At 38.6% G+C, this 22,355-nt stretch overlaps 2 protein-coding genes and 1 pseudogene across 3 annotated transcripts; all 3 read left to right on the forward strand.

The window, feature by feature from the left end:
* Positions 1-336: 336 nt before the first annotated feature.
* sgms2a (sphingomyelin synthase 2a) lies at positions 337-11,403 on the forward strand. 2 transcript variants are annotated; one of them, XM_027282461.1, is made up of 6 exons: positions 337-600; positions 6,306-6,809; positions 7,146-7,263; positions 8,421-8,574; positions 9,458-9,624; positions 10,648-11,403. In XM_027282461.1, the coding sequence occupies exons 2-6, from the start codon at positions 6,361-6,363 to the stop codon at positions 10,831-10,833; spliced, it is 1,074 nt and encodes a 357-aa protein (XP_027138262.1). In that variant the 5' UTR covers positions 337-600; positions 6,306-6,360; the 3' UTR covers positions 10,834-11,403. The 2 variants fall into 2 exon arrangements, with proteins under 2 accessions (XP_027138262.1, XP_010739604.1); XM_010741302.3 differs by having other exon boundaries at positions 338-604.
* Positions 11,404-12,436: 1,033 nt separating this feature from the next.
* LOC104927270 (cytochrome P450 2U1) lies at positions 12,437-16,756 on the forward strand. The gene is given in 15 exon segments (XM_027282517.1): positions 12,437-12,450; positions 12,537-12,818; positions 13,696-13,835; positions 13,838-13,936; positions 13,939-13,959; positions 13,962-14,357; positions 15,084-15,109; positions 15,111-15,145; positions 15,147-15,266; positions 15,455-15,558; positions 15,561-15,616; positions 15,709-15,808; positions 15,811-15,843; positions 15,846-15,871; positions 16,697-16,756. Coding segments are annotated over 15 exon segments (1,512 nt in total).
* A 1,716-nt stretch (positions 16,757-18,472) lies between these two features.
* LOC113746521 (hydroxyacyl-coenzyme A dehydrogenase, mitochondrial-like) lies at positions 18,473-22,224 on the forward strand (annotated as a pseudogene).
* Positions 22,225-22,355: the final 131 nt, after the last annotated feature.

Consider the following 22,355-nt stretch of genomic DNA (forward strand, 5'->3'; position numbering starts at 1 on the left):
TTTCAGCCTCTCTCAGCGTAGTCACTGGCTCAATGACTCAACTGATCTGAAGCCGGTTCTCGGTTGCGAGAAAAAGATGACACAGTTTCTCATTAAGATATAAATAATCCGCTGGAATAATGTATGATTTGAGAATAAAAAAATTAAAATTAAAAATAATTATAAATAAAAATAAAAGAGTTAAAACATATTTTTTTATAATTTATATTTTATCTTAAAAAGAAGCAAAATAAAACACAATAAATTTGTAACTTGCCCACTAGTAATAAATGATCCTGCTGCTCCCTATATAGGATTAGAAGGATATTTAGGAACAACTCATTTAAAAGGAGTTACAGGGGTGATGCTGGTGCTGATTACAGGACAGTTTGTCAGAATTAAAGGGGATGCATGGGGGGGATGCGAGGCAGCAGACTTTGCACAGAGGCTGGATGGATCTGCGGGGAGGAGGAGGAGCGCTCTCTCAAAAAAGCGAGCGGCACTGTCGTGTTTGTAGCAGTCCAGCCGGAGCTAGGAGCAGAGCAGCGATCAAACAGGGTGCAGCATCAGAGATTCAAGGACCTGCAAGTACAGGAAGAGGCACCAGGAGGCCCGAGGAAGGCAGGTAGGATGCTATAAACTGTGCAACATGTGAATCTGAAATACAGATCTCCATCTTCTCGTCGTTATGTCTTGGCTTTCATGTTGTTTAAATGATGTATTGTTGTGGCATTAATGTGATGCTGTAGCTGGATTTTATACTCCTGATGACATACAACTTTTTTTTTTATCAGTGTTGCTCACAAATATATATAATATAATATATGAAATCTAGTGGACAGAATACATCTTGTTTGTAGAATTAAGGCTCCTGTGTTCGCATAAAATCACGCAAAAAAAAAAAAGTTTTATTGGGTGGATCATTAGATATGAGCTGGTTTTGGTTCGTGTTTATGATAGCATGATGTCAGTTATACAGCATTTCAGTAGCATCACGTGGCACACAAGAGATAAATAGTTGTCACATATGAAGCCCTAAATGCAAATCCAAGTCTGAATTGTAAATATCCAGCACACAAGACTGGTGGTTGCCTGTGATACAGCTGTGCCCTGCTTTAATTCCATTTTAATAATTCAGTTGTCAATTTCCAACTGCAACAGCTTTGCCTGAAAACGAGAGGGCTTAATTACAGGACATGCAATGACCTGTTGCCCCACCCAGTAGCCTCATATGGAACATGGTGTTTAACAGTGTGTGTCTGTGTCTGTGTGTGTGTGTGTGTGTGTGTGGGGCCACTGTGCTACACCCCAAAAGTAAACTTCAAAAACCGGCTGTGCCGCACACATCACATCACATGTGACTGACTACCGCCCTGTAATATATTGGAGGCAATGGGAGACACCCAGTCCTGAACCTGACATTACTGGCAGTATCCACCCCACATGTGGTTATGGCACCCACAAAAGTAGGGATGGCTCCCATGTAGAGTGTGACCATTTTGGCTTGTACGCTGTAAAACTGGATGTGTTTTTGGAAAAAATGCAACAGTAACACACAACAGCAACAAACAAAAAAAAGAAAGAAAGAAAAAAGACAATGTGTTTATCTTTTTTGATGAACAGCTTTTTCACTGCGAGAGTTATACAGCAGTCGTTGCAACCAGTGCACGAAGTTATAATTCAGGAAGTTAAACGTTTGCTCTCTATCATTCACATTAGCCTATTATCATGTTTCCTGGTAAATGAATATGCAAAATTATTACATCACATTATGTTGCTTCTGCTATGATGTCAGCAGATTCTTACTTTCTCTAAAACTACTTCTACTTTTAACAATAACCTCTACTACTACTAGTCAGCGGTAGAAAGGTTACATACATTTACTCAAGCATTCTACTTTGACATATTGTACTCCAGTGAATTTAGTTAGCTATAAGAGATTACGAGTTTAGGTAGATATGATATGATGTTTAATATTTGTAATACTGTGTCTATCTATCTATCTATCTATCTATCTATCTATCTATCTATCTATCTATCTATCTATCTATCTATCTATCTATAAAGTTGAACCAGCTGCAACAGTCAAATACTTGGATATTATAGCATCTATCTATCTATCTATCTATCTATCTATCTATCTATCTATCTATAAAGTTGAACCAGCTGCAACAGTCAAATACTTGGATATTATTGCATCAGTACTACATTACTTTACCTCACCAATTTGCTCACAAATACTTATATTTATATTATTAATGCTCTGCAGCTTTAACTTAAGTAAAGGATTTGAACGTCTTACAACAGTGCTATAACTAATCCTAAACACTGAAGAGCAAAGCCATCATCACATCTCCAGGCATAAAGACATTATTACAGAGCCTCAAATAGTAATGTTCATTGAGGCCTTAATAAAAAATATGAAGGGTTAGGTTTATAGAAATTTGTAAAGAGTTTGTAAAAACTTCAATCACACCCCCTTCCATGAGACTTTTGAACTATACAGCTAACATTTTAAACATATGTTACTGAAATGAAAGAAAATATGTAGGAAAACAAAACCAAAACCTAAAAATGATGTTCAGCTGAACATGCAGTTTCAAGGTTGATTTACTACATGTACGTTTTATGACATATGTAGTCAACTCCTCTCTGTAGTTTCACCCCTTCCAAGAGGGATGGGCCACCTCTGGGGTGACTTATTTTTAACCCTCACTTTGATGAAGACAGTCCACATGATGTGAAGAAGAAAATGAGTGGACAGCAATAGTAGTATGTTATTATGAAGGCCCCAAAATGGAGTAGCAGCCCTGGTAACCCTGGAGTAAAGTACAGCCTTCAAGGCAACTGGGTGGCTTCTCTTGAAATAGCTCGAGTGAGTGGAGGCAGCCAAGTTATCCATTACAGCCCTGTGACCATGTGGAATAGGTTTTTTCTGCCAGTTTTCCACCACCCATCCCTTTAGAGTGCTCAGTGCTCCGGCTGGTGGGAAAACACTGGTACACAAGGGAGGACGGGACCAGTGGAAAACTAGTCAAATGGAGACACTCAGCTGACCTCCCATGTACAGTACAAATGTTCAGTCTCACGGTGAACACTGTAAAATAAATATCTCCCATGTGCTTTTTATTGAATGTCACACTGTCACAAAGTATACACAGATACAAGAAAATACAGGACTTGTAGTATTTCTAAAGGGGAAAACATTTACAACAACTACATCAAGACTTAAAAATACTGCCCCCACCAGAAAACTGACAGTACTGATCATTCGTTCAAATAATTTGAACAACCTAAAATATGACAATGATGATGATGATGATACAATATTGTCAGATCGAGTCAGAAATGTTTCTTGTATCACAACAGCTCCATTTGCCACATACCAGAAAAGACACAAGAAGCAAATATACATTTAACATGACATCACAGACAATCCAAGCCTCTTCATTGTACATTCTTGTGAGATTAAGATCCATATTTCAGTTTCAATTGACTGGTGTTGAAATAGTGCTTCAGTCTAACCTTGTTAAATATATTAAATATGATTCCATTTTCCTTACAAGTGGTGTCATGTTTTGAATAATAACTGATAAGTTCCTATCTGATTCTGACACCAGAGACTGTCAAAGCCATTAACTCTGACTTTTTTTATCCTTTTGAAATTATAGTTTGACAAAACCATCCCAACTCATAATCCACTTACTATTCAGTCTGCTATGGTTAGAATTAAAGTAGCTGCTGAACCTTTATGAAGCTGTAAAGATTAATGTCAATGCTAACTCCCCAGAGGCTGAACCTCTAAAGATGAAGCAGGACTTTGAGAAATATATGCTTAAGTTTTGAATAGATGATTTTTAAAAGATAACGATGGAAATAATCTGTGCAGCCAGTATATTGTCGTAACATAATGCATAATAAAGGAATAAAACTACATATCTATTTCCACGACAACTGAGGTTACACTGTCCATTGATGAAGACTGTGTGATACATATGAAAGCCCATAAAAACTAGCAAGTGTTAAACTTAACAGAAGTATTTCTTTTTAACCCTGATGACTTTTTTTTAGAACAGAAGCATAATACCAGGCTTAAAATCAGTAATCCTCTGCCAACTCTTCTTGAAAGTGAAAGTTAAACCATTCCAAGGTCAGGAAAAAACTAAATTTCCAGCTTATGTTAGTTTTTTTTTTTATGTATAGAGGTAGTCAATCAGATTCTGACTCATTTATAACAATGACGTTCACATTGGTCATGGCTATTTTTGAAGTCAATAACTAACAACCTCTTTTATCCTTCAGCTTGGAGGACATGTTGGTCAGCTGGGTCAGTAATTTTAACATTCAAACAAGCTGTGGTTGATTGCAGGACAGCACGATTTGTCACCACAGTCTATTTTTCTAGTTTCTCTAAAGTACAGACTTACTGATCTCACATTAATAATACAGACACTTCACTGTTCACATTCACAGAAACTGTGAATGTGTCCTCTCCTCCTTAATGCGCACAGGAGCGGCTGTGGCTTGGAGGTAGAGCGGGTCGTCCACTAATCAAAAGATCGGCAGTTGAATCCTCGGTTCGATCCCCTCCAGTCTGCATGTCGAAGTGTCCTTGGGCAAGATACTGAACCCCAAATTGCTCCCGAAGGGTGTGTGAATGTGTAGCTCCTCAAAGTGATGAGCAATTGGCACCTTGCATGGCAGCCAGTGCCATCAGTGTATGAATATGTGTGAATGGGTGAATGGGTCTGAAGACTAGAAAGGTGCTATATAAGTACAGTCCATTCACTGGCTGCATAACAGCCCTTTACATATAGGATCACAATTTGCAGTAAAACTAACCACAGAGCTGCAACATAATCTCACTAATAACATGAGGGATGTGGCATTGTAATTGGCTTATAATGTTTGTCTGCTCTTGTTGATCTTATTTGCCATCTTGGTCAGTATTAATAAACCATATGACCTCTTTAACTTCCTCATAGTCTGTCAGACTTTGTGTGGGCATCTATCAGTTGCATAACAGGAGCTGAATCTGCTGTGGATGAGTCAGAGGGCATTCTACTATAAGCTTTTCTCCACTGTAATAATATTTTCCCCAAAATTGATCCTGAGGAAACTGATACTTTCAGCAGCTCTTATACTCTATTTCTATCCCATCTTCTCTCCTAGAGCCAGGTTTGTCTCCAAGTGAACGTGGCCTATCTCTATGTATCCCAGATGACATTTATTGTGATGCATTTCAGGGCTGATAGCAGTATCCTCAAATCCATTAATGGAGCCGTTAAAGGGAATAGAAGCTTTTTAGACATGAAAGAATGACAATGGTCATTGCTGTAGTGCTCTCTCAAGTCATTAACTGAAAAGAGCAAAACAACAAACATTATACTAGTGTATCATCAACGTTGTTTGCCTTCTGGGTGTCACTACTAATCATTCACCTCTGGCTCACAACAATACATCCTTTATTTTATTTGATTTAAGTTTTGGTTTAGTTTTATTTTGTGTTCCCTTTTGACGAAAACTGAAACTCACTGCAAGGTCCATTTAGTAGTTCCAGCTTTCACTTGTATCACACGATCTTCTTCACCAGATGGAGTTTGCCCGGTTCTCATGGACTTCTAAGCCACCATTAACAAGTAGAAATATGTTTTCTGCAAATTCCATGACACCTGAGCAAAAAAGGCGTGATATGACATAAAGCTCTAAATGTTGGTGGCAAGAAATTTTTTGTATGCAGTTTTCCAAGGTCAAGAATGAACTTTCAATCTCAGTAAGTTTAGATACATTTCTTTTGCATTCATACAACTTGAAGACAACTTCCTGCGCTGCAACAGATAATGTTTGTCCATTAAAACCGCTATGACCAGAGAAAACCATAGCAGTGTGGCGGAAAGACTTTGGAAGGCCCGAAATAAGAGTGTGACTGAACATCCAAACAGAAGACTGTCACAGTGGTTCTGGTGAATGTCCAGGGAAAGGAAAATATAACACACAGTGTTAACTCAGACAACCACATCTAGAATAGCTGTCTCAGAAAAAGGCTGTTCAGCCTAAAATGGACATTTCAGCCAATGGAATCAAAAATTTTGTAGCACTAAAAGCTCTATCTCTTTCTTTGCTAATGCATTGGATAAAAGAGAGTGGAAACAAAAGTAAATGATACTTCATCTTCTTCCTGTTTCTCATCACAGTGATTTAGCACTTTCAATGCAACCAACCTGTTTACTTCTGTGCTTTGTCTTGTGCAAGTTATAATAGCATGCTTGTGCTTTCCAAACCGAAGACTTTGTCATTTTCCAACCTGTTGTTTTCTCTCACGACAGCTAAAAGGCCTCAGCCAAGACGAGCGGTGTCTGTGGATGGACAGTGGAGGCATCCATGGCATCACAGGAGCTTGTGGATGCGATAAACTCTCCCACTGATAATCTGAACCCAGAAATGGAGGGTGGTGCTGTGCAAGGCAATGGTAAAGCATGTCCTGTCCACACGCCAGGCGGAGAGGACACAAAGAGAGGCTTTCGGAAAGGAATTGGGAGACATAATGACTACGTGAAGATCTCTGTGCCGGAGTCCAAGGCCAATCGTCTGCCAATGGAATGGTGGAAGACAGTAATCGCTTTCTTTTATGCTGGTTTTAACTTGGTCCTGACCACAGTCGTCATCACCATTGTCCACGAGAGGGTCCCACCCAAAGAAAGCAGCCCACCTCTTCCTGACAAGTTCTTTGACTATATTGACAGGGTCAACTGGGCATTTACAGTGACAGAGATTAATGGCATGGTGCTGCTGGCCATTTGGTTGATCCAGTTGTTCTTCTTCAGATACAAGTGAGAACCTTTGAGCTTTAAGAAAAAGAGATATTTTATATGTTCTGTGTGTTGTAACTGCAACTTGTCAACGGTCAGCATGTCTCTTATTGTTACGCAAGAATTGCATCATATTATAATGTGTAAAACTACTATCAGTACGGAAATTGTATTTCCTTTTTACCATGGTGTTTTCTTTGTATGACAGTTAAACTTAATTTGACCAGCTGAATAGAAGACCTCAGATCTGATGGACGTTGACAGAACCATGCTAAATAGAGCATTTTGTAGATTTAAAAAGATGCCAGATTACTGCTGATATCACTCAATTTTGTCTCCCATAATGTCCATTTTCAGGTCAATAGCGAGTAGGCGGTTCTTCTTCCTCATTGGCACCCTGTACTTGTACCGCTGTGTCACTATGTACATCACCACCCTGCCTGTACCTGGCATGCATATGACTTGCGCTCCTAAGGTGAGTAGCATGCAAACATCAGAGCGGGCATCAGCTGTCGTTGTTCAACCGTGTACTCCCGTGCACCCTCTGGCACTCATTTTGCACAACCATGCAAGAGAGACAGCTATAAAAAAACTCAATTTTGACTCTTTACTGCCTGAGGACACCAACAATATTGAGGTGCATCAGTGTTTGATCAAAAACATGTGCTCCTGGCAGTTGTTTGCTGTGTTGTGCGGTGCAATAGGATGACAGGTCGGACAATTTAGGAGTGTTTTGTTCCCAAGATTTTGAAATGTTTCTCACAGTGTATGAAAGCCTTTAACTACTTATAAGAAGTGAGTTATCCTCTGCAATTGAGCAACAAGAACTTTGATTGTGATTTGAATGTGTGGAGATGATGATTCTGTAATTCTTTTGTTGCAATTCCTTCAATTCCTCTTCAATTTTGACCACATGTTTCCAGTTACCAGTTCATATAATGTGTCCTAAAATTGGAAAAGATCAATGGAAAATTGATATATTTGGTAATATGTTTATTTTATTTTATTTTTTTTTTACCGGGAGTTAAATAAGAAGATTGATACCACTCTCATGTGTTGGAAATATGAAGCTACAGCTGGTTAGTCTATCTTAGTGCAAAGACTGGAAATGGGGAAAGAGCTAGCCTTGCTCTGTCCAACGATTACAAAATCCATGTACCAGCACCTCAAAGCTGATGTTATATTAATATATATTCTTTTTTCAACACAAATAATATTAAATGAAAGTGTAAAAACAACTTGTTGCAGGGATTATCTGCCAAATTACTTCTTGTTCTTGCAGTCTTGTCATCATTGTGAGGTTGCCAGAGACTGTCAATGTCAAACCATGTCTGTAACAGTATTTATAATCAATTAGACCAAACTGTTTATCAAAGAAAAAAAGCCAAACAATTTCATTTGCTGCTTTTTGTCATCACTGTAAATGTAATTTAGTTGACTTTTGAACCGTTGATCAGACAAAACAGGCAATACCAAGATGTTATATTGAGCTTTTTATGACATTTTGTAGACTTAATGGTTGACTAATTCCTACCAATATTCAACAAATGGACTGATAATGGAAATAATTGATAGCTGCTGATCCAGTGTTCTATTTCTCCCTCTTTATATCCTCTTCCTGTTCTCGCTCAGCTTCACGGAGACTCCCAGGCTAAATTCCAGCGAATTCTGCGGCTGGTCTCTGGTGGTGGTCTGTCCATTACAAACTCCCATCTCTTGTGTGGAGACTTCCTCTACAGTGGACACACTGTGATGCTCACTCTCACCTATCTGTTCATCAAGGAGTGTAAGTACTCAAAGCAGCACTTGTATGTTTACTTGTATGGAAACATTTATGTGAATTTCCATGAATAATATATGACAACATAGGCCTTCAATGGACTAACAGGATACGCATAAGTGACGTGTGTTGCCACTATTTTTCTTTGAGCGTCGAATCATTTGTTTCCAGGTGCAGTATGTTGTATATCTTGTAAAGCTACATGTTGCTGCATTATTACTTACATCTAAGCTAATACAATCTTATACAACAGCCCTGCAGTAAATTGTGCTTTAATGTAATGTTCAGTTTTAATTTAATCTGTTTAAAGAGGTGTTAATTCAACTTTATAATCATATTTAAGGCTGTAGTTTCTGGTGCTGTTGAGTTATGTTGGGTAATAACGAAAGGTGTCTTCAATATTTTGTCCATAATATCAATAAAGGTAGACATGATATTAAAGCACCTCTCTGTATAATGCAATACAATTAAACAGCACCATACACCATACACACATACGTTGAGTTAAATCGACACATCTGTAAAACAGTTTTGACACAATTTGAAGTTATGACTCTCATAAAGGTAGGTACTATACTTTATTACTTTTAGCAACGTGTACGTAATACATTAGCATTTGAGTGTGTGCAGCTTGTGGATGAAAATATGCTGTGGGGATGAGATATTGCTAGCATGGATTAAGTTAAGTCTCCCATTATCATTTTTTACTGTAACCCTGTTTGTCTGTGTGTTGCAGAAAAAACCCTCTGTTTTTGTCACATTGCACTGAAATGCCACAGACAGCCTTTTTTTGACAGTGGAAACATGGAAGAATAGACCACAAATTGATGCTGTCATCAAATAATGCCATCACTCTTGTCTCTCCTTCCCTTTCTCTCTCTGTCTCAAGACTCGCCGCGGTCGTTCTGGTGGTACCATCTGATGTGCTGGCTGCTAAGCGCTGTAGGCGTGGTGTGCATCTTGGTGGCACATGAGCACTACAGTGTGGACGTGGTCGTGGCCTATTTTATCACCTCCCGCCTGTTCTGGTGGTATCACACCATGGCCAACTTACAGGTCAGAACACAGAGCTGAACACTGTGTGTGTGTGTGTGTGTGTGTGTGTGTGTGTGTGTGTGTGTGTGTGTGTCAAACCACGAGAGAATTAAACCAGAGCTTTCAGAGCTGAAGACTCCCCTCTCACTGAACCTTGGTACACATTAATCATTATGCATGCAGGGCTGTACTGTCTGTCTGGTGACACATGGCTGTATTTTGTTCAGCTCAAGTGTACCAGCTAAAAGTTACGTGTCAACACAAGAATTTATAACAGTTTATGTTTAGAAGAACTGGTCAATATATTACGTCTAATTATATATTTACAGTAAGTACAAAGTCTATTTTTAGACTGTCTGTATCTGGTCAGCATTCTTTTCAACAGACAGCATGTGGCTTCTCAACATGGCAAATGACCCCATCTAGTGGCCAAAAAATAGACCGTTGTTGTGGTCCTAAGCTAAATTTATTTGGATGTGTTAAGTATTTATTAAAATGTTTAACACAAAATAATATTAAAACTTGCAAATGTTTTCAGACCCTCTATTCAGATTATTTTAGTTGAATAAAGATGTGTAAATTCTAAGACTTATATTATATTGTTATAGTGTATATTGTTCAGACTATGAAAGAAAGCATCATATATATCAAAATACAGTCTATTCAAATTAACTTACTTGTTTACTGTTTGGGGAGTGTGTTAAAGGACTGGTTCACCAAGTCTGTCTTAAAACAGTTTTTGCCTACTGCAATCATTCCTTCAGTTCATATTACCCGTAAAGAGTGTAGTGCAAAAATACAAAGTCCAAAGTTTTCTGATGCAACTTTCACACTCCCAGGCCACTAAGACAACAACAAGAACATAGGGTCCACATGCTTTATCCTTTGTGATATGGCTACTAGAAATATCTAACATGTGATCACACGAAGAAATATAAATTACATAAACACATCCTTAACATAAAAAGAAGTGATAAGGAGCGCATATATATACACAAAAAAACTTGTATGATACCAAAATGATCATTTTTACTTTCTCGACAGACTCTGAAATGCTCGCCCAACAACTACCTCACCAACACCTGGTGGAACCCGCTGTTCAACTTCCTGGAGAGGAACGTCCAAACCTCGGTGCCATGTTCTTACAGTTGGCCCATCACTTGGCCTCCAGCCTGCCTTAAGAACCCCTGCAAGAAGTACTCCATGGTACAGAGCACACGAGAGGAGTGACATGACCCCGATACCCCAGCAGTGTTGCCTGATAATCAATTGAAAGCGGTATTCTTTCATTCAGTCCGGTCTACTGGACAGGAACATATTGATACCAAATACATAGCTTATTCAAGAGATGTTTCTGCAAAAAATATGTCTAGAAGGATAGTCATGTTGTCTTCGTGTGTTCTTTATGTAATTTATTTATGAGTTAAACTCCTGCAAAGCCATCGTTGTGTTTGTAACTGATACTTGTGTCAGCTCCCAGTGAATTTCAATCATGAACAGACAGTTTGTTGCAGTATTTGTTTTAGATTATTTTTAGATCTGCTACCATAAGTCTTTCATACTGTATGTGTTGATGGGGTTTACCTCAATATGATATTAATGTGCTGAAGTCACATGGTGCCTTAGTGTGTTAAATGTCATTGGTGTTCCAAAACTGCCATTACGAGTCTTGCTGTATTTTTTTTCCTATGAGTTTTTTTATTATTATTATTATTGTTATTATTATTAGAGTTGTATTCATTTTAGTAGCCTTCAGTGTGTGTATCCTAGTTGTAGTCTCAACATACTATTGTATTAAAATTTAACCATACAAAAGCTTCAGTGTGTTTTTTTTATTTGTTACTATTTAATCATTATGCTATATACTGCAACTGTATGTTTTAGACACCTTTATATTTAATTGTTCTATTCGACTTTGAAGAAATCACAATCCTCTGATAAATGATACCAAATAAAATCCACAGGGTTGTGTAAACCTCTGCAGATCCATAGGACAGCTGGAAACAACAAGAAGCTTGACAGGTAAACATAAATATAAAAACTATGTACATATAAGAAGTATATATATATATAAATATTATATACTGTATCATAACAAATACGTATCTATACGTATATCTTATTTATATGTACACATAGGAACAACAATAACATTTGTAGACTAAATAAAGATCTGGGGATAGTGCAATAGTTTATTCAGCAGGTTGTATTTTGAGGCAGTAGAAAGTATGCACAGCATGAGTAGATTGTGTGTAAGTGATGTTTTTTTAACGTTTTAAAAGAACAAAAATGTAAATGCAAACAGTGACAATAAATAATTGAGAATTTATCTTTTAATATCAAAATCAGAATCAAGTTAATTGCCAATTGGTTTGCACTTACAAGGAATTTGACTAGGAATAAACATTAAGTAAACTGATGTGCGTTAATGCGACATATAATAACATTTTTAATATATAATATAATTGTAATCTCTCAAATGTCACTTTATGCATCCTAAAAGTTAATTGAATTAAATTTAATTAAATTAAATTTAATTTAATTTAATTTTCTTACGTTGTACCAAGTATTAAACCTCGCTGTGTCCTTTAAGACATAAAAAGGCAAAAATCCCTCCTTACCTGTCAAAGTGCACCAATCACAGCAGAGCACAGCGCTGTCAGCCAATAGGAAGCCAGTAACGGCGCTACGTTGACTCGTGGCCTTTGACAACAACACAGGAAGAGCAGCGGTGCGCAGCGAGCGAGCCCGTTAAACACCGGAGTTATTACATATGCAATTTGTATAAATGGGTATTTTCTCACCGCCTTCGGTTTATTTGCACTTTAACGCCATGGTGTCGCTGCCGTGCCGGAGAGCAGCTCTGTGCTGTCACATGTCAACATTGGAGCGCTGTTGTTTTCCTCGTTGTGTTATTTAGTTCTTTTTATCAGAAACGACGACACCTCGCAGGATTCCTCCGGACCGACCCCGTGGCCGATAGTCGGCCCTTCGGCGGCTTTCTCTCCCCCTTCATCCAGAGGAGGTTTGCCAGCAGGCGGACAGCAGGGGGACGAACGCTGTGGTGTGTTTACGAAACAGGCCGACGGTGTATGGGAAATGTACAGCCTGTTCGTAGGCAGTCAGCTGATGGTTGTGCTTAATGGTTATGAAGCGGTGAAGGATGCTCCTCTCAAACCACCCGAGGTGTTCTCCGACAGGCCAACTATCCCGCTGTCACCATCTGACTAAACGCAAGGTAAAAACTCACCTTCCTCTTATCATGCACGTTTAGCTCAGACTGCTGCAGACCAATAACCTGCAGGTTTTATATCCAACTTTAAAAAGAGTAATTTATTAGAGGCTGTATGTGTGGTGGTGCTATAGACCTTTTTTTTAATTTTTACACAGAACGGTGTTTCCAATTATACTAATTAAGGCTCAGTTCCTTTATTGCAGCGGAGACTTTCCAGTGAGTCAATTTCTCTGTTTTGATCTAAATGGAATGGAGCCTTAATTAGTATCATTGGTAAGGCCTGTGTTTACCCTATTTCATAGCCAGATTAAGGAAGTATTCACATTTTCTCTGCTGTATCTTAATACAACACTCCTATACATTTTTTTTTTTGCTGTAAACAACAACCGCCATAGCCATATTTCATAACCTTCGGTTTAACTGAATACTTACTCTCATGACTAAAACGTAAAGTAAGGTCAAGGGAGATTTTTATTGTTTTACAACCTTATGTTAAATGTTAAGCATGTATCAGACAAACATGCTCATATAAACTCCCTTTCCTCTTTATTAGGTTCATGTAGATAAAAATTACTGCAGTTCAATAACCCTGCAATTTTTTATTCCAACTTTAAAAAGATGTTAATTTAACTTTATTGTCCTTTTTTAGGGCTGTAGTGCAGTGCTGTTGCAAGTGTTTCTCACTGATAAGTAATTAGGTAAGCTGGACCCAGATTAAAGGTAGGTTCACATTTTCTGTTGTTGATACAACACATTTTGTATATACGTAGCTACTAGCGGCTCTATTTATCCCTTGATGCAGTAAACGGCTGACCATAGTAAAAATAATGGCTCTAAGTTATCTTTGCTCACCTGAGCATTTCCATATCTTTTTCTGGTTTAGGAATAGTCTTTGCACCTTACGGTCCATCTGGAGAAAGCAACGCAGTTCTGCCACGCCACATCCGAAACTTGGCCTGGGAGGTTGAGTTGGAGCCTTGCATCCTGCAGGGTCTGGTACATCAAAACAGCTGCAGAGACTGAACGAGGTGTCTGGTGGTGCCGGTGTGGACCTGGCTCCGCTGATCAGCAGCCGCTGTGCAAACGTCATCTGCTCGCTGATCTGGGTCAGCGCTTCCATCATGAAACCACGAGTTTCGCACCATGCTGGACCTCATGGTTCGTGGCCTGGAGATCTGCATCAACAGCCCTGCAGTCCTCATCAACATCTTTCCACTGCTTTACTATTTACCTTTTGGGGTCTTCAAGGAGTTACGGCAGGTGGAAGGAGACATCACAGCGTTTTCGAAGAGGATTATTGCAAATCACCGGGAAACATTAGATCCTGCCAACCCGAGGGACCTTACGGACATGTTACTTAATAGAGAATGTTGGCACCGCAATCTGCTGGAGAGGAGAGCAGCTTGAGAAGATTATCTCTTTTACATAATAGGAGATCTCTTCATCGCCGGCACTGACACCACTACTAATTCAGTTTTATGGATTCTGCTCTACATGGTCTCACACCCTGATATCCAAGGTAAAAATAGCAACAATCCCTAATTTTTTTGGATTGCTTCAATGCTCTTGGGAAATGTAGCTTTTGCCTTTTCCACAAACACACTGGAGTGTGTGTGACCATCACCTGTGGACATCTGAGATGTTTCCGATCAGATTTCTGTCCACATCTATGTATAGTCATAAAGTGGTAAAGCATCCAAAAAAAACCTTTGCTCTGGTTCCCATGGCAGATTTCCAGTGGATTTGTTTTTCGTTTTTGATGGAATAAAGAAAATAAACAGTGTAGAAAACATACTTTCTATAATTCCATAATATAAACTACTGTATAATTGCAGTAGTTATCAACACTTTGTCTATATGTTCAGATACTGACAGGACATTGTTGTTGAGCAGTTTGTGTTTTTATGCTTGTACGAACCGCAGATCTTTTTTTTACATAAATGGAAAACTCTGGGTGGGAAAAGGAATTAGAAATCTGCTGCAGAACCCCAGCATCTCCGTTTTAAGACAACAAAATGCTAGCTGGAATATGTATTTGACCATTCTTCTAACTGTTTCACCACCACATTGATAGCAAATCAAAACATGCATTTTCATTTCATCACTTTCTAGTACTATGATTTTGTCTAGCTTATGGTGGTTCCAAAGCCACACTTCATTTCTGCTGATTTGTTTTTGGATGAGGACTTCAATTCATCATTCAAAAATCATGCACTTACTGTTTCTTTGCTTCTACTTGTTTTAGACAAGGTCCAGGCAGAGATTGATAAATGTGGTAGGCAGACATCGGGTCCCGTCTTTGACCGATAGGGAAGTTTGCTTTTACTGAAGCCACCATCATGGGTGCAGAGACTGACGTAGTGGTGCCTCTGGCTATTCCTCCATGGCCTCCAAGACAACAGGTGAACTTAAACAACACTATGACCCCGTGTGTTTCACTATATTCTCTGTTAATGCTCAAATAGTCTGTTGGTGCTAGTTAATGCTAAACTTGTCAGTCACTCCAAATCTCCACGAATAATAGTGTCTCTCGATAGAGCTATATTTGAATGATTCCTCATTTCATGAGAATTGATTCACTAAGCGTTGCCAATGTTTTTTATCTTCCCCATTTAGGTTCAGAGGCTACACAATTCCCAAAGGAACAGTTGTTGTGCCCAATCTTTGGTCTGTCCATAGAGATCCCACTGTGTGGGACGACCCAGACACTTTCAACCCAGCACCTTCTTGGACGATGAGAGAAAGTTGCTCAGGAAAGAGTGCTTCATACCATTTGGGATTGTATGCCATTTCTTACTCAAGGGCTGAATAACATTGATTTATTATACTTTTTAAAGTCTGTGCTTGACCATGCTCTGATAATTTGATACTCAGGTCGCAGGGTGTGATGGGTGAACAAACTGGCGAAGATGGAGCTGTTCCTGATGGTTACCAGCTTACTGCAGGCCTTCAGATTCCGACTCCCAGAGGGACACCTCCTAACCTGCAGGGACGATTCGGCCTGACCTGGCACCCTGCTCATACTCTGTGTGTGTGAGCCCTCGTGGTGAAGTGAATCACAGCTTTTCTGTAGAAAGACCAAAGATGTGTCTCCTGGAGAGACAAACTGAAAATACCTGCTGATATTATTTTACTGTAATGATGTATACTACTAATTTACAGAAATTAGCACACATATGTGTCTTTATAAGGTCCGCATTGAGGCATTTGAGAAGAAGATTTTAGTTTAAATATATATTTTCATACAGACTTGTTCAAAGGATTATTGGCAACATCAAATCAAATTTTATTTGTATAGCCCAAAGTCACAAAGTACATTTGCCTCAGAGGGCTTTACAATTGTACAGGAGTGACACCTCTGTGCTTAGTGTTACGAGAATTTTTAAAGAAGAACCCTGAATAGGAAGACTGGATTCAAAGTATGAAAGTTTAAGTTGGATTTATTATTCTTGTACAAGAAGGAGTGTTAACAGTGCTCTAACAGTTAGTTTATACATTTCTTTAAAATGGGCTGTCTCGGACACCTCCCTACGAGTACAGACAGCAGCATCATAAACATCCTTTTGGTTTTCTGCTCAGTATTGAGCATTATGTTTCATATCCAAATGATACTTCCCTAACCTGTCTTCTTTTCCTTGTACTATTTTTATATTTATCTCTCCCTGCCAGCCTCAGTAAAACACGGCCCATAAGGGAAGTGGACGAGACATGCAAAAAGTGGACACACCACACTCCCCAGTATAATCCTAATTTTTCAACACATAGACTTGCCAATAAAAACAGATTATCTGATACTACATATCTTCATTTATCATGAATATTTATTTAGGTCCATGTTTTTTTTTGTTTTTGTTTTAGATTGTGGAGATGGAGAATGAAGATTTTTATGGAACAACTATCCTTTTTATAGGACAGTAGAAGGATATAGATATTGTTGTACTGTATCTTTCATAATTCACACTGACAAATATATTTAAGTATGCCAGTGTGAAATTGAATTGCTGCTTCATAAAACTGACTTGCATCTTTAAATATCACTTTATGGACAGTGTGTTGGATTTACTGACATCGAGGGTGTAGCTGCAGATTGCAACCACTCCACTACCCCTTTTTCTTATGTTGTGAAAGAAAACACTTTCTTGACAAATGAATTGATAATAAAATACACTACCCAACGCTGTGTAAACACCAGTATGGACATTCTTTTTAAGGTGTTTTTTTTTTTTTTTTTAATATGAACTTATGTCTTTAAAAAAACACGTACTGTGTAGCGAAGAAGTGAAATCAGGGTTCAACTCTAAATATAGCTGTCAAGTTAAGGTAATGGAGCAAAAAGTACAACCTTTCCCTCTGAAAAGTTGTGGAGTACAAGAGTTATAACAAAAAAAATGTAAATAAAGTAAAATACAAGTACCTCAAATTATAATGAACATAGTGTTACACGGAATTTTTAAAGAAAACCCCTTGATAAGGAAGACTGGATTCAAAGTATCAAAGTTTAAGTTGAATTTATTTATTCTTGTACAAGAAGGAGCATTTAACAGTGCAAGACACAAAAAGGGTTACAGAGAAAAGGCTCCCTGAGGAGCTCTAACAGTTTGTTCTTATACAATTTTCTTAAACCTCGCCCCATGAAATTCCTTTTGTTTTCTGCCCTCATAATGCATTAGTTCTTGTCCAAAATGACACATTCTCAGGCCTGTCTCTCACATCCTTGTCTCTCCTGTCCTTGAACTACTGATTTATAATTATCTCTCCCTGCCACCTCAGTAAACCAAGTCCAAAATAAAGGAAGTGCACAAGACAAGCTACAAAAAGGAAACACACACATTATATGAGGTTAAAACATTGAACCCCAGTATAATCCTAATTTTTTAAACACATAGTAACTGAAATGTGCTTATCATCCCACCACTGCTAACATCTCACTAAAACACAGTAACTCATTAAATGAAATACAGTGTAGTGTATATAAACAGCAAAGTTAAAAAGTAATAAGTTACTTTTCGCCACAGATTGTTACAGATTAAACTACAAATGAGCTTGACCTTGACCACTAATAAATATTTTATAAGTATATACATTTTTATAATATATATTACTATATTAAATATATATATATATATATATTATTTTATATATCTATTTTGTGTTTATATTATTTATATGTTATGTGTTATGTATGTTGTACGTATGTATGTTTAAATTTTGTGTTGTACTTTATATATATTATACTTTTATATATATTTATTCTGTTTAATGGTATTATATATATTATATCTATATATGTATGTGTATTAACTATATCAGTTATGGTATTATAACTCAAGGGCCGTTCTCTATGCATGAAACTTTTAAATTCAAACACTTTTCACTTTTATACAGTAATAAACAGCAGTATTGATAGCAGTAATTCTGCATATCAGTCTTAATTTAGTGTGTCACCATATAATATATTACGTAGGTGATGCAACACCGGTGTATCTGTGTTAAAGTCGTCAAGTGTCCATGTGGCCACGGAGCCGACCTTCCTCCTGCAGTCCTGTAGCAACCCCAAACACACACACAACACCATGGCTTTCGTCTCTCAGCAGATCTGCAGGTTTCTCTTCTTCAGCGTCAGAAAGTTCATAAAACGTGACGATCATCGGAGGAGGACAGATGGGTGCAGGGTCGCAGCAGGTAATGCCTTTAGTCACCTGTTTAGCCGTGTTAGCTTCAGTGTGGCTAGCTAACTGACGTGTTTAGACCAACCAAGAGAGGCTGACTGTAAAAGTCTTTTTAGTGCTGCTGTTTGTCACACGAGAGAACACAGAAAACGTCGCTGTTTAATGTATGTTTCGTAAAAAAAAAAAACATGTTTTATTTAGCGCAACGTGTAGAAGCCAACCTTCAAAATAAAAGCACGCATTAGTTGTCGTTAAAACTTCACTCTCTCTGATTTAACTGGTTTTCTTGTCCTTGAGAACAATAAACCATTGACAACATAGGAATTATGTGAAGAATTATTCAGCTGTCTGTTTTAAAATGTTTCCTTGTGGGGGTCACCTAACAAGTTTAAGGATTGAATTCCGGATCACTGCAGGGAGTTACAAAGTGTTGCCACATGATGTCGCTCTCCATGTTTGCTGCTGGAGATATCAGCTGTGTTTATGGGCATGCTGAGAGAAATTTAAAACTATTAATGAAGTCACAAAAATGCATTCACTGTTTTTGGCATCTATCTGTGTATATAAACAAATTACAGTTTTTTAGACATGGGGGAAAATATGCAAAACTCACACAGAAAGAAAGACGAATCTTCTTGCCGTGCTTCCCCAACACTGAACTGATGCATTTAATAAATCTACAGAAGCTCGTTTAATCAGTGATGTACACCGTTCATTGAGGCCCCTGTGTTAACAGAGTAACAGCGAAATGATCAAAGTCACACTGCAAGCTTGAACCATGATGTCTAGGAGCACTGTTTTTTTTTATTTATTATTTTATTATTTAGATTAATGAGAATCAAAAGAACGTAGAGGAAAAAAGTCAAATAATATAAGAAAAAATAATAGAATAAAACCAACTTTAAAGAGTTCCTCAGCTGTTCAGTGCAGCTAATACAAGTTAATTTTCAGATATAAAATTTATATATATATATATATATATATATATATCGATATATACCTAATATATCTATATATATATATATATAAAAAACAGTGAAGAGGAGGTTGGTATGTTGTAATGCCGGATCGATGCAGACTCAAGTGTTAGGAGGACTTTATAACCCATTTCCATTAATGTTATTGGTTTGAATAATACTTAATGTGGCGACCCCTCCACACAGACACCAAAAACAGGACAGAGTGGATAGGAGGAGGATTAGTAGAGGACAGATTCGATGATTATGCCAATGTGTTTCTCTCTGCCTTTTATAATTGCAGTCCTGGAATAATCGTGTCCATCACAACATCACAACCGGAAGTGTTTAGTGCACATACTGGATATTGAGTATCTCTAACTGGGACACAGCTCGGTTTCTGTTTGCTCTGTAAGGTCTCTTACTTAGTTTAGGTGAACAGTATCCCCTTATTCGCTTCGCCTCAACATCCCTGGACATTAATCCATCAGTTTTTTGTTCTTCCTGAAAGGTTGGCTGCATCGACTGGCCACTCTGTGACGCGTGGTGGATACCAATGACGACATCCTTCAAAAGGCTGTCAAAGGAATGAAGGAAGCCTTAAAAAGTGGGTCAAGAAGAAGTTTGGTGATAGCCAGAGGTGAGACACGGTAGACGCTGAAAGCAAATTCAAACAGCAGGAGAGTGAAGCGTGTGTCATACTGTGGGACGTTACGTTTGATGTGTTTCAGGCGGGTGAAGAGTTTATGTCCAGAAAATCCTGCAGATGTGTCAACCTCCACGGACGCTGCGTCTGCAGCCCAGAGCTCGGACCTTGTGTTGGAGGCCATTGTGGAAAATCTAAAAATCAAACAGGATCTTTTTGGTCAGCTCGACAAGGTGGCACCAGCGTAAGCGGCGTCCCATTTCTGTTTAAATCATTAGCAACAAACGGTTAATTCTGTTTTTTCTACTTCAACTCTGCTTGTATATTAAAAGCTGTTATTTTTTTTGCTCTGCACTTTTGTGTTTTAGACACACCCATATTGCCAGCAACACCTCCTCCTGCCCATCACTGACATCGCCAGCTCCACCAACGGCTGGACAGATTCGGTGGGCCTTCACTTCTTTACCAGTCCCTGTAATGAAGCTTGTAGAGTAAAAGAAAAAAAATAATATTTCAGTTATTTGTTTGTGTTTTTATCTATCGTATTAAATATTAGTAGTAGTATATTAGTTAAACAGGTACGATTAGTGAGTAAACACTAAAATCAGGTGGAGATCAAACTTATGACATAAGAAATCTGGAGTATGAACAGACTGTCAGGGACTAAGAAGAAAACGATCGGTGCCAAACCCCCAAAGTTCAGGAGCTTGTCCTGACTAGGAAAACATCACTGCAGATCCATCAACCCTGAACGCAACCCCTCTGAGGAGCTACATAACACTGTAGCAATCAAACAATATACACAAGAACAGTTTCTTCCACAGGCCATCCCTGGACTCATGATATGTACATGCTTAGAGAACAAAGTTCATTTAAAACGGTGGGAGTAAATAATTCACAGATCCGAGTGGATGTTTGACACAGAGGTGTACTGTGCGTGTTTGTTTTGGCATACAGTGATCTGTAGCACCTCCCAGAGGGGAGAAGTTAGAACAGGGTGTCTTGTTTGTGGTTTATGTGTATGGATTAAACAAACAAACAGTATATGGCATGTTTAATAGTGAGCTTTAAAGTTGTTTGGTATGGAGATTTTTGCTTCACTGTTCCTCTTCCCTGTGTCCTTCTGTGCTAAGCTTACTGGCTACTTGTGGTACTTCACATTACAAATGAGACATGACATTGCAGTGTTATAACTCTTATCTCACATCCAGTAAAAAGAAGCAAATGAGCCAAATGTCCAAAGATTTTCCAGAGAGTCTCCCCACAGCACCGATTAAATGAATTACACGAAAGATGTGCTCTCAGATACAGAGCTCACCACCTCCGTGCTTCTTAACCTATTACACTGGTTACATTACCCAGCAGTGTACAGAAGAGATTCAGAGATCTGATTAAATTTGAGATTTGTTTACATTTCGGCTATTGTTTCTGTTTTCTCTCCTTCAGCTTCATGAGGGAGGGAAATGCGAGATTGAAACATGCCCCAACATAATGTAATAAAGTGTCGCAGCGTGGTGTGACGTAGACAGCCACAGTGGAGATTCTTCCTCGTGTGTGCTAAGCTCAGTCTGGAGAGACCTGTATAACGCTTAATCAAAGTTACTGAGGTGTTCATCTTTCACAGGTCATTGGACACTCAGCAACAAGCCAAGACACGTTCGATTCCCTCCTGAACTTCAGCAAAAAGCTTGGGAAAAACACCATGTCCTGCAGGTCAGATCTGCCGTCTGATGTCATATAGCTCCGCGAGGAAAGGTATTAACAGCTCGCTCCAGCAGAACATCTCTTTATTTAGGATACGCCAGGATTCATCGTAAACCGCCTGCTTTCCTTACATGTTGGAGGCCATCCGGTTGCACGAGGGGGTACGTAATAACTGCAAGTCATGTCAGCAGTGAAATTGCCATAGTTTGTGTTGTTCTCTCGTACTTTAAAGGGAAACCCAAGACAGTAAAGGCATCTCATTTATTTGGGTTTGATTTGACCAAGAGGTGAGAGCTTTTGCGTGGTCACCGTGTTTGTTTTTCGTCGTGTCTTCCTCAGGTCCATGGATCCACCGAGGCCATTGCTATTGCCCATACACTTGGGTGCGGGGGATATCCCATGGGACCTTGAGCGGGAGACCTGATGTTGGACGAGACCACCGGTAAGTCGCTCATGATGTGAGTGTGGGACGTAGTAGGCCATCTTGAGATATTAAAAAAGAGCTAATATGTTAATTATTAATTATTTTTTTTGTCATTGCA

This window comes from Larimichthys crocea, chromosome X (genome assembly GCF_000972845.2).
Source record: "Larimichthys crocea isolate SSNF chromosome X, L_crocea_2.0, whole genome shotgun sequence".
NCBI lineage: Eukaryota > Metazoa > Chordata > Actinopteri > Sciaenidae > Larimichthys > Larimichthys crocea.